Source organism: Mastacembelus armatus, chromosome 20, assembly GCF_900324485.2.
Source record: "Mastacembelus armatus chromosome 20, fMasArm1.2, whole genome shotgun sequence".
Lineage (NCBI taxonomy): Eukaryota > Metazoa > Chordata > Actinopteri > Synbranchiformes > Mastacembelidae > Mastacembelus > Mastacembelus armatus.
In genome coordinates this window covers 6,685,802-6,703,002 of record NC_046652.1, presented here as the reverse complement: position 1 = coordinate 6,703,002, position 17,201 = coordinate 6,685,802, and the positions used below count along the sequence as shown (strand labels likewise).

The 17,201-nt window shown below is 40.7% G+C and overlaps 2 protein-coding genes and 1 long non-coding RNA gene across 4 annotated transcripts in view; 1 reads left to right on the top strand and 2 right to left on the bottom strand.

Moving 5' to 3' along the window:
* On the top strand, positions 1-11,189 carry rdh10a (retinol dehydrogenase 10a). Its single transcript, XM_026292595.2, has 6 exons — positions 1-537; positions 960-1,195; positions 7,115-7,213; positions 8,283-8,428; positions 9,356-9,487; positions 9,627-11,189. The coding sequence occupies exons 1-6, from the start codon at positions 252-254 to the stop codon at positions 9,748-9,750; spliced, it is 1,023 nt and encodes a 340-aa protein (XP_026148380.1). The 5' UTR covers positions 1-251; the 3' UTR covers positions 9,751-11,189.
* On the bottom strand, positions 6,097-11,978 carry LOC113121791 (uncharacterized). The gene is made up of 3 exons (XR_003294790.1): positions 11,858-11,978; positions 11,518-11,542; positions 6,097-6,744 (listed from the first exon to the last, which is right to left on the bottom strand). It is a non-coding gene; the product is annotated as an uncharacterized LOC113121791 (long non-coding RNA).
* Positions 11,979-15,068: 3,090 nt separating this feature from the next.
* Positions 15,069-17,201, bottom strand: part of stau2 (staufen double-stranded RNA binding protein 2) — an 85,052-nt gene continuing 82,919 nt past the window's right edge. For both annotated transcript variants that reach the window (XR_003294728.1, XM_026291945.1), the window contains one exon: positions 15,069-16,524. Coding sequence is in view for 1 of the 2 variants with exons in the window: in XM_026291945.1 (XP_026147730.1) it covers positions 16,489-16,524 (36 nt within the window). In the remaining variant the exon portion in view is untranslated. The remainder of the gene's footprint in view (positions 16,525-17,201) is intronic.

Sequence of the window (17,201 nt, the reverse complement as noted above, 5' to 3'; positions counted from 1 at the left end):
TTCATAACTCACAGCAACCGTGTGTTAGTGGCAACAGGACTCTGACAGAGCAGCATCTCAACTCTCTTTTCACTAGCAACTTCTTGTCATTGTCGCAACTTTAGTTTACGATCATTGTTGGTGTTTCGTGCGTGCACTGAGACTCCAGTTTGTCGGCGTGACTCTACCTATCTGTTGCACAGAGGTCGCAAGACAGAAACATTCCTTCGCGTCTTTCGCTGCTTATCTCATTGATTGGAAGCTTCGCCAAAATGATGATAATAATTGCAGAGTTTTTCGTAGTCATTTTGAAGGTGCTCTGGGCTTTTGTAAAAGCTGGAGCTAAATGGGTTGTTTGGCCCAAGGAGAAGAGCGTGGCGGGACAGGTGTGCGTGATCACCGGGGCTGGAAGCGGTCTCGGGCGGCTCTTTGCCAAGGAGTTCGCCCGGAGACGAGCCATACTGGTATTATGGGACATAAACAGCCAAAGCAACGAGGAAACAGCGGAGATGGTGCGGCAGATATACCATGAAATGGACAGTCCGAAAACCAAAGACGGTAGGTCTTGTAGCGATTAGGATGTCATCAGGTTTTACTCACACTTTAACATCTTGCCGCTTTGTTTCTGGAATGGCAAATGATACTGTTATACTGTATTTATAAACTACAGTGCTGTTGTAGGCAAAGTGCTACAATGAACACATTTAGTCACATAGATTATGTTGCAACGACCTTAAAGCATCTTTACAAATAAACTCCGGTTTGTGTCTGACTTTTTTTTTCCGGTAACACTGTAATTACTATGTGTTACAGTAATGACACATGTCTAAGCAGGATAACAAAGTAAACATTTTAGATGTGGATCTAATATCTCAGTAATTCAGAATCCTTAGTTATGATAACGGCCCGAATCTGAACCAGACTGCTGTTTTTATGGATCATTTTAATCATTTCGATTTTCATCTCTTTTTCCTCGACAGGACCTGTTGGAGGAGTAGAGGAGGTCCCTCCCTTCCAGCCACAGGTCTACACTTATGTGTGTGATGTTGGAAAGAGGGAGAGTGTGTATTCTACAGCTGAGAAGGTGCGTCGAGAGGTGGGAGAGGTCGACATACTGATCAACAATGCGGGAGTCGTGTCCGGCCATCATCTTTTGGAGTGCCCTGATGAGCTTATCGAGCGCACCATGGTGGTCAACTGCCACGCACACTTCTGGGTGAGCTGAGGCGCAGTTAATAAAGCAGAGGTTACCTACTTACCTTAAAAATGTAAACTGGTTATTGGACATTAGGAAATAAAATATGATAGTTTCTCATTTTCCATGAGCGCAGAGTTTACTGTGATGCCAGGTTCACAGGAATGTTTCTAATAATCTTATTCCTCTGTGTGCCAAACTCAAGGTCTAAAGGTGTGTGCACAGCATGTATGTCTACAGGACTGAGAGAAAGTATAGCCATAAATAGTTTCCTTGCATGTTCGTATTTCAGCTACCCTTAGCTTTTGCCAGAGAAAAGTCACAGGTTTGGCTTTCTGAGTAGTGCCTCTGCTGCTTTTTGGCAGCCCCAATCAGTGATGATCCCCATGGTATGTCAGCCCTTCCCTCTCCTGTCCTTGCTGTGCAGATCTGTGCAAATATGACTTGCATGATGTAAGCTGGGGGTTCTGTACGTGGGTTGGATCTGTCTAAGATCAGCTCACCACATTTTGTTGGCAGGCAGTGATTTGTTGTGTATCAGATTTTGCTTTGGCTCCTTTCCTTGGGCCCTTCAGTGTGAATACTTATCTGAAAGGCTACATCGACTTGATGGAGTGAATATGTTAAACTTTTAATAAGCATAAACTGCCACGTTAAACAGAGCAGGTGCTATCACAGGTTTTTTTTTTCATATGTGTTTAGGGGTTGTGAAAGGACAATGGTTGCAGCCTGCCACAGCAGTCAGAGAGAAGAGCAACCTGACTTAAAACTGAGAATCAGATGTTTAGCATTTAAGCCCCTCTCCTTCAATACCAAATAAATCAGCACTGAGAACTGAATTAATTGTTTAATTGTTTACCACCTCTATGTGACCACTGTATTAATTGTGCACAAATTGGTTTACAGGGGTGATGTGATGTAAATTACAACAGCTGGGAATTTGTTCTTTGTCTTGTTGCGTGGATCTGAATCGATGATCTGATTCATGTTTGATTGTATTTTCTTCAGATATATTAAGCTATGTGTCAAGTGAAGTGGATATTATTCATTTGGAGCCTTTGGCCCACATTGATCTGAAGCTTCCTAAATGAGCACAGAAATCTCTTTGTTGTCAGTCAAATAGGTTGTGTATTTCTTCCTTAATGGATGCTCTATTCAAGTATTCATGTGCCTCTCTGCTGGCTATCTCTAGTTTTTTCTTTTCTTTTTTTACATGCAGGATTTTGAGTCAGGATCTAGTGGTTGGGTGGCAGATTTGGATTCTTAATAGGGTCTATGTTTGTGCTCTCCCATACACTTTGGAGAGTGTGGTTTCTTTAGGGGTGGGGGAGCAGATGAAAGAACAACTTAATGAATAGTGACAGCCAAAATGGAGGATGTGCTTCATTAAAGACACAAGCAAGTTGAATAGAGCTTAGACTAACAGGGGCCTGTCCACTCCTCTCTTACACAAACATGGTATAGTTGATTGTTGCATGCAGGTGGAACAGTATGTTGCACAAACCTTTGATTTTGCTTTTTCCTTTTTGAACAACAGGTTTTCAAACAGCTTAACTGTGGTTTGTGGCTCAACAAAAAACCTCAGTTTAGGGTCTAGTCATGCAAAGTCTGATGTGGAATTTAAACACTGTTTATTGAGGTAGATCCTTTCAAGGATTTTTACAGAGTGCTGACAGTAAAAGGATATGACAAAAAAGCATGTTTTTGGAAACTATTAACTATGTTAGAGATTCAGTTAGAGGGCTATTCACATTTGGTCATTTTAATCGACAGATTCATTTTTTCTTATTTCATAAAATCTGAATGTGGCTGAGGTTTATTTCCTATAATTTTTATACTTTAGCAGTGGACATAAATTGTTTGGGAGGTTTTCTTGGTGTGTTATTTTCATTCAGCTTATCCAGCATCACATTTTGGGAAAACAGCATAATGACTTTGGGCACTGAGTGAGACATCAAAGATGCAATGACAATCCTCTGCATCTTAAATGCCCCACTGAGTGTAAAGCAAACAAAGAGTGAGTGAGGTTGGGAGGTGTCAGAAGCCTATGGAGGGAGGCTTCTGACACCTCCCAACCTGATTTGGAGGCAGTGAGTGCAGCTGCATGGGAGTGACATAAGCCAGCTCAGTTCATCCGGCTCTGCGACACACACACACACACACACAAACACAAACACACACATGGACTAACAGCTCTCTCTTCAGGTTTTCATAAGGCAGGGAGCCATCACAATGAATTTGTCTGATGCTGTGATTAGTCCAGCTGGTGATTTGTAATGTTTGAGCACCAGTAAAATGACTGCACATTCCGTGCCCCAGTATGACTCAAAACTGTGTGTCACCAAAGTTTGTGCTTCAGGGTTAGTGTATGTCTACTGGAATGACATGAAAGGAAAACATCCTCAGCATCTTGAGCTGGTTAACCAACAGGTGGTTTATGAACCATATGCAGCCTGTGGAAATCCTACCTCTTTTGTGCAATGATATGACAGCACACCGCTTTCGACAATGACATGGCGGGAAAAGAGCAGAGGAAAGAAAAGAGGAAGAAAGACAGTGGCATCCCATCCACAGACGAGGCGAGAGGGTAATGGTAAGCTGCTGCTGACCCACTTTATCTGACAATTGGTTTCTTGTCTGTGGATCAGCTTGACAAGATGCCAGGCGACAGGAGCCAAGTTCTACAGGCTGCATTCCTGCTGTAGCCAGAGAAAGGAGGCAGCCAGGCAGAAGGGTCCTACTTGACTGGGTTTATATGGCCCCCTCCTCAGGCCCAGTGCACCTGTACCTCTTAGTGGAACTAGCTATGACCATTTCCATATTAGGCCATATTAGGCCTATGGAGGGAGCACATATTATATCTCAAGATATGGGGTACTCTTATTTTAATCCTCTTTTAATCTGCCAATTATGAAATTAATGTCTTGTTTTATCCAACCTGCCGTCAAGGGATTAAATGAATAGAACTGAAACCTACCTCACAGAAAAATGACAAATCCCAAATTTCATGAACTTGGAACAACTATACAGGAGCTATAGCCAAAGGGTCATTATGTGGAAAATGCCTTCCTAAAAGCCAAATAAAAAATTTGAATGGACTTAAATTAAGTGCCAAGTGGTGACTTAAAATCATGATACAGGCATTAGCTAGCAGGAGCTCTTAAAGTCAAACATCTGGCTTCCAATGCCCAAGATCATATTGCTTAGAGTTTAAATCTGGATTTAAAGTTTTAAATAGTGAGTCTGTTAGATGACATAACTCACAGAAGCTAAGACTAATGGAAACTAATTGCTTTTTTGCATTATTTTAGTTTATGTATATAGGCTTTAAAGTATTGTTCACACATGGTAGTTTATCTTGGGACTCTTTGATTTGTAGTTTACTAGTGCCATTTCCTCCCTGGATTGTTGATGTGGTTGCTTTTCCGGTTAATTGCATTCCAGGTGGATAATCAGAAGTCGGTTTGAGGTTTTTGCAACAGGGGCTGATTGACTAGCATTGCCACTCCAACGTGAGCAAGTTGCATCCATCATCCCTGATGAGCACCAAACCCAATCCACTCAAATTTGTTGATCAGTTGTAGGATTAGACAAGTTTTTTCTTCAAGGCAATTTTCATTCTCTCTCCATTCTCTTGTCCAGGAAGAAGTCAGCCCAATTAAATGGCCATCTGGTCATAAGCAAAGGCCAATATTTTGTTCATATTCCTGTTTGTCAGGCACTAGCACTAATGCAGCCTGACACCCCAGCTGCAAGAAGCTTGTGTGGCTTAAATGCTGTTGGAGGCATACACCAATTAGGGGGTGCAGCAGGCATGGCACCCCCACATAGGCCAAGGAGGCCTGGCTGTGTCAGCGGGTAATTTAGCGGAACAAGGGAGCGTTGAGACCCAATTACGACTGCTCTGTAAGACACGAGCCCCCGGTTGCCTTCACACATTATGTGTCTGAGAGGTCAGCGGGGGTCATACCCACATGCCAGAGCTGCCATGAGAAGCAGGACATCACAGGCGGGTGGGAGAGAGGTGGAACGCTTAGCTCCGTCCTCCAGCTGAGGGATCAACTTTTCCTCTAACAATTCCAGTTATTTTCAGACTACTCAGCAAAATTGTCCAGTTGTATCTGAGTGTTGGCTTTAGGCGATGTGTATTGTGCCAGATCAAGTCATTCTCTGTTCTCTGAAAGTTGCTGTGGGAGTGGGAAACTTTGGCTCAAGTCAGGTATGGGCATATCTTAAGTTAATGGTTCATTTGCACGCAACTCCCTCCCTCATCCACTGCCATTCTGGCTCAGAGAGGCCTTTCTCAGCTTTTGCCCAGACCTCTGTTCTCTTGCTCCCTCTTTGGGCCCCATCACTCAATGAGTTGACTATTGCAGCAACCTGAAAATTCATGTCCTGGAAAAGTGCAGATGTTTGGAGCTGAGTCAGATCAGTTATACTGTACCTGACTATGTAAAACTCCAAAACGATGAAGTCAGCGTCCTGAAATCATCCTTTTTCTGCACTGATTTGACTTATTGCTTCCAGTTTTATTTAGTTCACAAAACAAGAAAATACACCTACATGCAGAAGTAAACTCAAAAGAGACCCTGCTACAAGTGAGTGGAGTGAATCCCTGAGTGCAGTTTTAACAAGGCTTTTCCTCCCTTTTCTGCATTTTCATGGCTGTACTACCTGGTACCATGCTCTCTCTGACTCTGTTTCCCTCCTGCAAATGTTTAGAAAGGAGACTGAATTATTTCTCTGGCCAGGTTTACATACGCTTCCAGCCAATCAAACTGTTAGCATTGATTTATAGGACCATACCGTTATCAGAAACTAAAAATCAAATTATCAAAATTATAACAAATACTTACCCTTATTTTCCAAACCCCAAATGGATGTTTAAAACTGCTTACAAAAAAACTCACAGGTACCAAAGCAAAAGTTAGGTATTTTTATTTGCTAAATTTGACATTGATTCATTCTCTGCCTATCTAAAATAATCAGTTTATCAACAAGTTGGGGATTTCCTCTTGTAATGTAAAGATTTTTGTTGATTTAAAAAGAAACTTGTAGGCTGTATGTATTGTGCTTCACTAAGGCAGTCCAGTGACTTCAATGAGTCTAGGTCTGTTACCAACAAAAGGCCTGCTGGTTGTTCAGAGACCTCCTAGTGGGAGACTGATTGGCCAGTTCCTATCACTGCCATTACATGTCACACCTGCTGACTGGTGCATGCTGGGTCCAGAGCAGCTCCAGAGTCAGCAGACAGGCAAAATGTGGAATGGATCCATCGGTTAATCACTCTCTCTTTCTTTGAATCTCCCCCCTCTGGCGTTGTTCTTCTCACCATCTCAGTAAGTCTCATTGGACAGGCCTGTGGAACGATTCAGGCTTTCACGTGGCACTCTGGTGAAACTCTTTCATCTCAAAGCTCATCTCGCTATGATTGTTCAGTTGACTGCTGCTTGGGCGCTGTGGGTAGACGATGGGCTGAATTGTATTGTTGCAAGTGTTGAGTGAACGGAGGCCTATGATTTGTGCTGTCACCAACTCTTTAGAGCCAGGCCCAACGACGGGCATCAGATCTGTGTGGGAAAATAACAGATTATACAGCGGCACACACACACCACTTACCTGATTGTTCAGTGAATACCTGGAGAGGGAAAAACCCTTGTGCTGGTCTTCCCTTAATATTTAACTCACAGAGCAACAAATAACTAGAAAAAAAAATTTTAATTTGTAAATTATTACATTTATATGCTATGACTCCTGTATTTATTTTGTAGATGTTATGAATTCATGCCTCTCTCTGCATCACCATGGAGAAGAAGAAACACAGGGGAAACAAGAGAGAGGCAGAGAGGACCAGAGGGGTTTGGCACAGACAAACTAACTGAACTAACCTTCCTCCATTTTTTCCCCTTTGCCCTTGTGTCTGTTCTGTCCTTCCCCCAGACCACCAAGGCATTTCTCCCCAAGATGCTGGAGCTGAATCATGGCCATATTGTGACGGTTGCCAGCTCCCTGGGTTTATTCGGCACAGCTGGAGTGGAGGTTAGTATCATACACAACAACACATACACATCCCGTCGTTCCCACCATCCAAAACCAGTGTTTTTCTCCAAAGTCGTCCATTTGCCAGCTAGCACACTGGGCCAGAGGAGGTTAGGCTCCCTTTCTTTGGTTGCCTCTCCACCCATTAAATTAATGAACACATATGAGCATTGGGGAGCCTCTTATAAATTCCTCTATCTTCAGCTTTTTTTGGAGGGGAGGGTTAGGGTTGACAGAGACATCTTCATTACTGCTTTGTGAACAATTTGGTGCTCACTCAGTATTCAGCTCACAGCAGCTTTTAGTGGCAAATGTTTTGGTTTTCATTCCTATAGTTCTTTTTACATTATTCTTCCCCGGTATGGATCCTTTTTGTTATTTTAATGCTTATTAAAATATCGACTTGGGCTATTTCTCTTCATAAACACAGAGAAAGTAAACTGGTAGCCCTCATATTTGGTTTTATTTTGATATCTCTATAAAGAGTTCTGATTTCCCTTTTTGACTGCGAACGTTGTCATTTTCAGACAGTCTGTAGGGATTGCTGCTCCATTTGTCTTTGTTTTCGTAGCTGCACATTTGCTTTTGTTGCGCAAGCACTCATCCAGAATGATTAAGTCCTCCTTGAAAGGAGCTGAAGTGTGGTAAATTTTTCTTAACCTATAGTGCTTCCTGGAAATGCCTTCAGTGTGATTTCAGATGTGCACATTAGTCTCAGGGAACCAAAGCCCTTATCTGTCATTTGGGCACAGTCAAATCACTTTATCCACCCCATGTTTATTGACATGCATCTGTGTTTGCCTAAGCCTTTTTTAAAAGATTATTTCCACTGTGAACCACATCAAAACCTTCCTGCCATGCCAAGTAGTGTCCTGATATACAGGCGAAGAATGCTAATGAAACCGTAGAACAGCGGACAGGCTCACTCTGGTTTCTGTGGCTGTATCATTAACAGCAAGGAGAGACCTCTGTGCCTCTGGGATATGTTTGATAATGTTCTCTGTGGTCTGAGGGTTTGGGCAGAGGAAGGGTTTTACAGGGCTAACCTGTTCTCTGTTTATTCCCTCAGGATTACTGCGCCAGTAAATTCGGTGCCATTGGGTTCCACGAGTCACTGAGCCATGAGGTAAAGGCCTCAGAGAAGGATGGCATCAACATGACCCTGGTGTGCCCTTACCTGGTCGACACAGGAATGTTCAAAGGCTGCAGGATAAGGTTAGTTTCAGCACACAGCAGCCAAATGTAATTGTGTTTTGAAGTGCAGTTGTTTTTAAAAACTTTATTGCACCTGGAATGAGTTTGTCCTCTGTAATTTTCACTATATAAAACTGCCTCACAAAAATGTTTGAACTTCAAAGCAGCTGGTTATTGTATTCTATTACAGATATTATAAAGTCACTTGTATTCCTTTGGTCAGTGCTCTATTGGAACAAAGTGAAACTTTCCCAGGGGTAAACCTCACCAACAGGTGCACCTGGGCTAAACTCCCCTTCTGCTGTAGTCCTTCCTTTGTGTGATCGTTACAGCAGGTGGTGTGTCATTTGGCTTCACAGTCTCAGTACCAAGCAGCAAACACTATTAGTGTGTGCAATAACCCATGTAATCCTTTTTACTTTATTCATAGACTGCCCTGAAAATGATTGCAATTATCATACTTTAAATGATAAAGCCAATGATTGTCTTCTTTTCTTCTTTTTTTTTGGTTATTGTCCACAACTTCCATACAGATACTCACAGTAATGTCTGTGAATACAGAACCTCCTTTAGCCTATTTGTCTGTGCTGTAGACCTCCTTTGTTGTCTGAAAACTATTATTTTACTAAAGAAGTCCAAAATGCAAAAAACAACAACCACATTTTCTACAGTGTCTCAGCTTTCAGAGCTCTTTTTTTGGAAATAAGACTTAACTAATGCATTTCATGGGGAAATCACATGTCACCCAGTGGTTCACTGGTGTGTTTTTAATAGTTTCCAGACAACAATGGAGGCATGCAGCACAGACAAATTAGCTAAACGAGGTTCTGGATTTTCAGACATTATAGTGAGTACACAAAACTCCTCATTGGTTTTAGAGTAAATTTGTTCTTAAGGTCTGTGTTCAGCCTGTCAGTAACCAGACTGTGGTCATGTTTTCCCATTCAGGAAGGAGATTGAGCCTTTCCTGCCTCCATTGAAGCCAGAGTTTTGTGTGAAACAGGCCATGAGAGCCATCCTCACTGACCAGCCCATGATCTGTACACCTCGCATCGTCTATATGGTCAACTTCATGAAAAGGTGAGCTGCCTACATTATAATATCCTGTTTTCCTGCAGTATATCCCCTCATCTCCCCTCTGTCATTGCGCAGTCAGCACTCATTAAACTGCACAGGAGTATGTTGTGTCATTAATCTAATCTCTGTCCTTCCTTTGCAGCATCCTGCCCTTCGAGGCCATTGTGTGCATGTACCGGTTCCTAGGTGCCGACAAGTGTATGTACCCCTTCCTAGCTCAGAGAAAGGAGGCCATGAACAACAATGAGGCAAAGAATGGGATCTAGGTGGCGCTGTTTGCAGCACAAACAGGGTACATAAACCCACAAGCATGAGGAAACAACCACTGGGGATGAAAATGGGGAAGGAGGAAGGAAGCAAAGACTGAACTTAGACTGGTGCACTTGCATTGGACAAATGCAAAGGTTTACCATATTGTTCCTCTGGAACAAAGAAAGCTGTGTACTACACAAAGGATTTATTTGACTTGTTTTGTCCTTTTTTAAGTTTGTTAAAAAAACATCTATATACTGTGTCACTAGTTGTAAAATCATACAGAAAGGCTATCCAGTAATTAACTATTTACATAATGTAGTCACCAGCCTTATCTAGTGTCAATGTGCAAATATACAGTATGTTACTGTACAAACAGTAAAACACTTTTTTCACTTTTATTTTATTTTTGTAGACATGCACTGTAATTTCTGATTTCTCTCTACACTGCCAGCATTCTCTGTGTAGGAAGGTTCAACACATTACAACGTACCCAGTGTCTCCCCACACAGAGGCTCTTTGGTCAAAAATTGGTTTACAGCTTAAAACAGCTCTGATCATATCTTGTGCCATTGTAAAGATAAATATTTCTCTATAATTAAACTTTGCCATATTCTTTTGTTAATTTTTTAAGATAAAAACATTTAGTATGTGTGTCAGTAATTAAAGTCAACGTATTCCAAATGGGAAAAATAAAGGACTGATTGTGGCTGACTTAAACATTTCCAGTTTAATGGGACTCAGCACTGTCCCTTCATAGCCTTGTTATTTCGGGCCTGCAGTGACTAACGTCCCAGATGAAAGTGAATGAGGGGTTCAGTGTCCTGGATTGACCATTGCATTTGTGATTCACCTTCAGAATGTATTGCTTTCAGAGAAAGTTCAATGAAATATGCTTTCTATTTCTCTCATTTGTCTTAATTTTCAAATCAGTGGAGTTTCTCTTGTAAATTTATGTTTCCAATAATGTAAAAATAATATAAAAATAACCCCAGATGTAACTGCAGGCAAACCACCATCCCAACATGATGTGCTGTTGAAGGGGAATGTATAAAAGACACTAGGTCTCCATTATTCTTTCCAAGTTTTAACACTTTTAACTGTCCTGTCCATTGTCCACCTTGTCCAGCTAAAGTGAAATGGTTAAATGTTGTGAATACCCCTGCATCCCCAAGTTACTATCTCCACCATATTTGTATAAATATTTTCTGTAAAACACCTTTGGGATGACAAGAGTTTCTGAATTTCAAGTACATTCCAGTAGGCGTCATTCCTCCAGTCACAGTGATGAGCCTAAATTCTCTACCTCTTGATTTTTGCCATTTTTTTGACAGTATAACATAAGCCTCGGTTTTTTGTAATTTTCTGAAGACTGTTCCATAGCAGAGCAAATATGGTTCCAGTGTTTAGTGTCTCTGCCTAACTTAAATTAATAAAGTGATTTAGATTATTACATGGTCTGTCATTATTACCTGCTGGTGAGCATGTGAAATCCCAAACTGAATTTGGTGATAAAGGAAAAATACTGAAAATGGGAGCTGGAAACAGTTTCTTTTAGCTTCAGTAACCACATGTGGTTTAATGCTGCAGTGAAAAAGCACTATCGTCAACACTCTCTGAATTACTATCTGAATTACGTGAATCACCACAGACAGGATGACACCAACCCAGCCCTGTTTTCCTCCCAATGTCCTCCCACATTATGCCACACAGAGTCAGATATGGGTGTTGGCTAAAAAGGGCAATAACCAATTGCCTTTGAAAGCAAGTATCATACTCACTGTGCAGTGGATGCAAACATGTGACCTTTAAAAAAAAAAAAAAAAGGCTTACCTAAGAACTTGAAATAGTCATACAAAAACACCCAAGGTTAGCCATGTCACATTGCAAACTAAAAAGGAAAGAGGATACAAAAAAATGTCATGTTGTGACTTAGAGAAAGGTTAACTCTGGGTTACAATTTTTCTTATTCAACTTTATACAGAAGAAAAATAATGCAGGAGATGTCTGACCTAATGGTTAGGAATTAACCCAGGTCCATGATATGAGATGGGTTAAAAGAGTTTTGGCAACTGTCTGCTTTGCCAAGATGTCTGGGAGCTACAGTCATAAAGTTCCTACCTTTTCTACTTGAGCTGTTATGTGGCCCCGATCTCTTACTTCCTCAAAGGAAAACAAGAAACGAGCTAAATTTCCTAATAGGTGTCAGCAAAGTGTCACATTTAGGTATCATGAGCCAGAGTTGGTCTCACATGCTCAATCTGCTGAGAGCTATTTTGATACTACTATAATTATAAGTGACTATATTAGACTGCGATTCACTTCCAAACTAGGTGTGACGTCACAAACTGTACTTACAAACGTTACAAAACTCAGATTTTAAGTAAACACAGAGAAACTTTCTCCCTTCAGCAGATAAATGTGTAAACAGCCTTTTAGTGTCAAATTCTGCACCATGAAGGTCAAACATCCAGATGAAGCAATAATAAGCAAAGCATATTTTTAAGTGAAGGGGTGCGTTAAATTAGATTTTTTTTTAGGCCAAGAAAATAAAAAACAATGAAGTTATTTATATTTCTTTGCCAAGAAATATATCCCAGTTTTTTTGTACAGAAGCTTCATATACTCAAGGGAAAATAACTGAATTTAAATGAATTATAACATTCAGGGAAAATATAGCACATGAACAAAACACTGTTGTGTCCTGCTTTTCGTCTGTAGAAATATTAGGAGTCAGAAGTCATAAAAAGCCAATTTGGGTATGTGTATCTCTACCAAAAATAGAGGGAAGGTTAAACCAGACTGCAAGAATAAAATAAGTTTCTTCGTCTGTCTGGGATGTTGGACCTGAGCTAAGTGACATAATACCAAAGTTTTACCGTCAATCTTTAAGATGGAAACGGTAAACAAGTTAGTCTGGAAGCTAAAGTGATCCCACACACACATCACTCTGTGTGATAGCAGACACTCATCTCCCCACAGAACAAATTGATTACTTGGTCAGTGACAGAGAATACACCCACCTCCCTGGTGCATTATATGGAAGTGTGGAGATGTCAGTTTCAGACCACAGCATGCTGAGCTCCTCTGCTGTGACTAATCGGGGCTGGATAAAGTTGCTCAGTGGCAGATTAGCTTTAATATGAGTTAAAGTTGTCCTGACAGATTTGAGTCCTGTGTGTACAGCACCAAATGCTGCCGCCACCAGCTACTGTTAGGACTCCATGTAGCTCAAAATGACACTAGCATTGTGTGAACAAGCCTTCATGTGGTCTGGTAAAGTACATACTAGGATCATTCTGACTCATCCAAGAATGAAACATAAATCAACATCTATATAACTCACTTCACTCGATTTTCCTCCTGTTATTACAGCTCTAATTTAGAGGACTTCAAGGTGGTCATGGCACTTTATTCAGAAGGAAAAATCAATGACACTGGAATTTGCTTTTGTGTGGCATGGACAAGCTCCATAGCACCATTGATTTTGTTCTATTTTGGGCAGCAAGCTTCACTCCCCATATTGGCTGGTCTGAGCATAATTCATTCATCTTGGGTGTAACGCGGCCTCAAGCTGGTCTGCCACTACCTGAACAAGCTTCTGGAATAGATCTGCTGCTGATGTAGTTATCGGCTGAGTCTGGTCAGCCGATAACTGACTGGGTGGTCATCATGCCTCGACTGGTTGGGGTGAGTGGATAGAGGAGAGAGGAAAGAACAACAACAATAAACAACAAATAGACACTGCAGGTTGTTGGGGCCAGTAAGTGCACATCAGCAATATACAGCTCCAGGACCAGGGACACCTGCAGAAGGTACAGAGAGAGAGAGAGAGAGAGAGAGAGAGAGAGAGAGAGAGAGAGAGAGAGAGAGAGAGAGAGAGAGCACAAACTAGGGGAGAGAGAGAGAGCACAAAGTTAGTACATCTCTATTTGGAAAACACAAACAAGCTTTTTCCATTGTTAAGTGACAACTATTCTGAATTTCCCCCATGGGGGATGAATGAAGTATCTATCTATCTATCTATCTATCTATCCATCCATCTATCTATCTATCTATCCATCCATCCATCTATCCATCCATCCATCCATCTATCCATCCATCCATCCATCTATCTATCTATCTATCTATCTATCCATCTATCCATCCATCCATCTATCTATCTATCCATCCATCCATCCATCCATCTATCTATCTATCTATCTATCCATCCATCTATCCATCTATCTATCTATCCATCTATCCATCTATCTATCTATCTATCTATCTATCCATCCATCCATCCATCCATCTATCCATCCATCCATCTATCCATCTATCTATTCCGTCATGGTTTGCTTGTATATATTAACAGAAGAGTATGACATTAGAAATGCTGTAGTTACTTATTTGTTAAAATCTTTAATTGTCCAAGTGAAGGACAAAAGTGGTTTGCTGTTTTGGATCGCATAGCTAAATCAAATCTTGGCAAGTCAGCACATTGTCCTGAAAAATGCTACAGGAGGACTAGAATAAACATGCTCACTTTATATATTCTTATTTTCAACAAATCCCATGAACAAATGCAACAATATCAACTATCACATATGCAGCCAAAGCCTGATATTGCTAGTTACTGTGTCACAGACAACTATTGTTCTAAAAACAATTAACAAGGATAAGTCATGTATCATCCAGTGAAATAGTGTCTAGTGCACGATTTCGGACAACTACCCATTTTTTGTAATTTGTTTATTAAATGCTATTCATTATAAATAGCAAATGCACTAAGAAGAAAGGAAGCACAAATGAATAAAATATAATTTAATATAAAGTAGATTTCTTTCTAAGATTCTGTCACTTGAACAGTAAGTAAAGGCAGGGCTTTGTGTCTTTAACAAAACTGTGAGCTGAAAGCTCAGTCTTGACCCTGTGAATAACAGTGTCAAAACAGCCTTATCTCAAGGTCAACTTGTTCACTTTTTCTAGAGCCAAACACATCAGCAAAGTCATGTCACGACAACTAAGCCAACTTTATCCACTAGTGAAGGTTGTCAGATTTCATTGAAAGTACTGAAAAAAAAACCATATAACTAATATATAAATATTAAAACACCAATTGGTCCTAGAGTTATGATTATTTTGTGTTGTACAAATGGTGGTGTTAACAGCCTGCTAGTCTTTAGAAACGAAACGAAACGAAAAAGAGAAAACTAGACGTAAATGATTTAAAACTGTGCTGGTTGTCCTTGGGCAATTCAGAAAGATGTGTTCACGCCTTCTTGAAGGAGAAAGAATGAGACAACAACTGATTTTTTTCCACATGAACTGAGGTGTTTTTACTGCATTTCAGTAACAGAAACAGCCTTATTACACATTGCACACACAGCGAAGGAAACACATCCTCAATGTCAGTGAACAAAGTGATTCAAAGTGACCTTTAACAGAGGGAGCCAGCAGACTGGTCTTAAGCTCTCTCTGCTCAATAGGCGCACTTCAAAATGCAGGCATTAAAAGCACCCAGTTTATGCTTTGCAGGTCAATACAACACACACAATGGGTGTAGATGTGATCGACAAAACTGTGGGGGAAAGGGAGTGACAAGCCACTGACACAAAATCACTGGAATGGAGAGGAGTCACTTAATTCACTGGAGGACATGCAACCCACACCAAACTTTGCTGGAGTTTGAACTGTTAAAAGTTTACTGGCATCAAATTAATGGTGGAAAAAAAAAATTCCCCAAACTAAATAAAACAAAATAAAACAAGTCACTGCTGATGCAAATAGTCTCTTTATATCAAAACTACAACTGAGGGCACCTTTTGCTTCTGTTGGTCAGGTGATGTTCCAGTGATGCTATGCCAGTGTGGGGGCATGTTGACAGGGGATAGGTAGACCATTCAGGAGCTAGAGGGTTTTTCCAACCCCTGCACGGTCAACACTTCTAGTGATAACTGCTAACACCAGTTTTGTCCTTTTTGTCCACATGAAAAAATCTTTTCTGTGTTATTTTTCAGAATATGATACTCTTGCAATTCATACACATCCATTTAGATAGATGAACTCTTTTTTTTTTTTATGTCTGCATACAAGGTAAGCTGGGTGACTATATATGAAGACAACAACTACAACTTTCACAGCACTGGCATTGGTTAATTTTAAATACAGTACTCAAGCATTGTTAGATTAATAAAATAACAAAATAAAAAATAAACTGAAACATAATACCCCAGAAAAAAAAAAGCTACTGTATGCAAGTTGGTTTTTCCCCTAAAATGTTTCTTTTGTATTTCAATGGTATGATGTACATATTTGCTTCAACCATATCGAGACACATTTATCCAGAGGGAAAATTGTCTATCACTTTGGATTTCCCTTAATTTAATACAGTACCATGCATTTGTCTCATTAGTTGTATTTCATTTACTTTGTTTTTTATGCACTAAATTTTGACATAAATCATCAATAAATGTGTTATGATAGCGTTGTCTTCACATAGACTCAGATAATGGTGTTTTAGTTGGTCATTTCTCGGTGCACATCCACCCTATTGCATGTTGACAGGTTTTGCAGGATACAGTGGCAATCGTGGGGTAGGTGTGGGGGGGATTGTGGATAGTGGGGACACTTTGGGTTGTAGGTTATGGGATATCTGGTTTGGGGGTTGTTGGTTTTGTGTATGCTGAAGGAGGGGGTTCAGGGTTGTCAGCTCCTAGACGACAGCCTTTGAATCCTTGCAGACCTGAGTGGTGGTGCCTGAGTTAGTCTGTTTAATGTCCATCCTCCCTCCCACATGGTTCACTAGTCTGAAAAGACAAATGAAACTGTGTTAGTGAGGGTTGTGTCTAAGGATGCGAACAATGTTGTTAATAATCAGCCCTGCTCTGGATAATATGTGCCAGCTCTTTCAAAATAAGATAGGGTTTTCTTGTAAAAGAAAACCAAAAGTGTAGCAGCTCTGACTCCAGACACTTGAGTCCTTGACCTCGGTCTGTTTCAGACTAAATGGCCACTTGTGTCTCATGTTATGTGATTTTTTCATGTTGATAACTGCAAACATCAGACACTCAGTGACCATGAATGCAGTAATGGCAAACTACAGGTGAGCTAATGAGTTTTACAGGCTGAGAGCAGAAAGACCAGAGTAAGAAATGAGTGATTAACAGCTCAGGTGAAAGTGTAACTGCTGCCATCTCCCCTCTTCTCTGAAAGTGACGTAAATGAAGCTGTCTTTCCTCTCTTTGTTCCCTTCCTCTTTCACTTTAAAGGAGACACTGGGCTGCAAGAAAACAGCCCTGCCTAAACATTTTTCCCAGGGCACACCTACTATGAAAATACTCTAGAAATGTTTGACAGTGATTTCCTCCTTGGTTTCCAAAAAACCCCATGGCGTTTCTACTTTCCTACTTCAGTCTCCACTATCGTCCTTCCTTCTTCCTTCCTCACTGTGGAGAACCCAGGGACTAAGTGGAAGGGAGGGGAG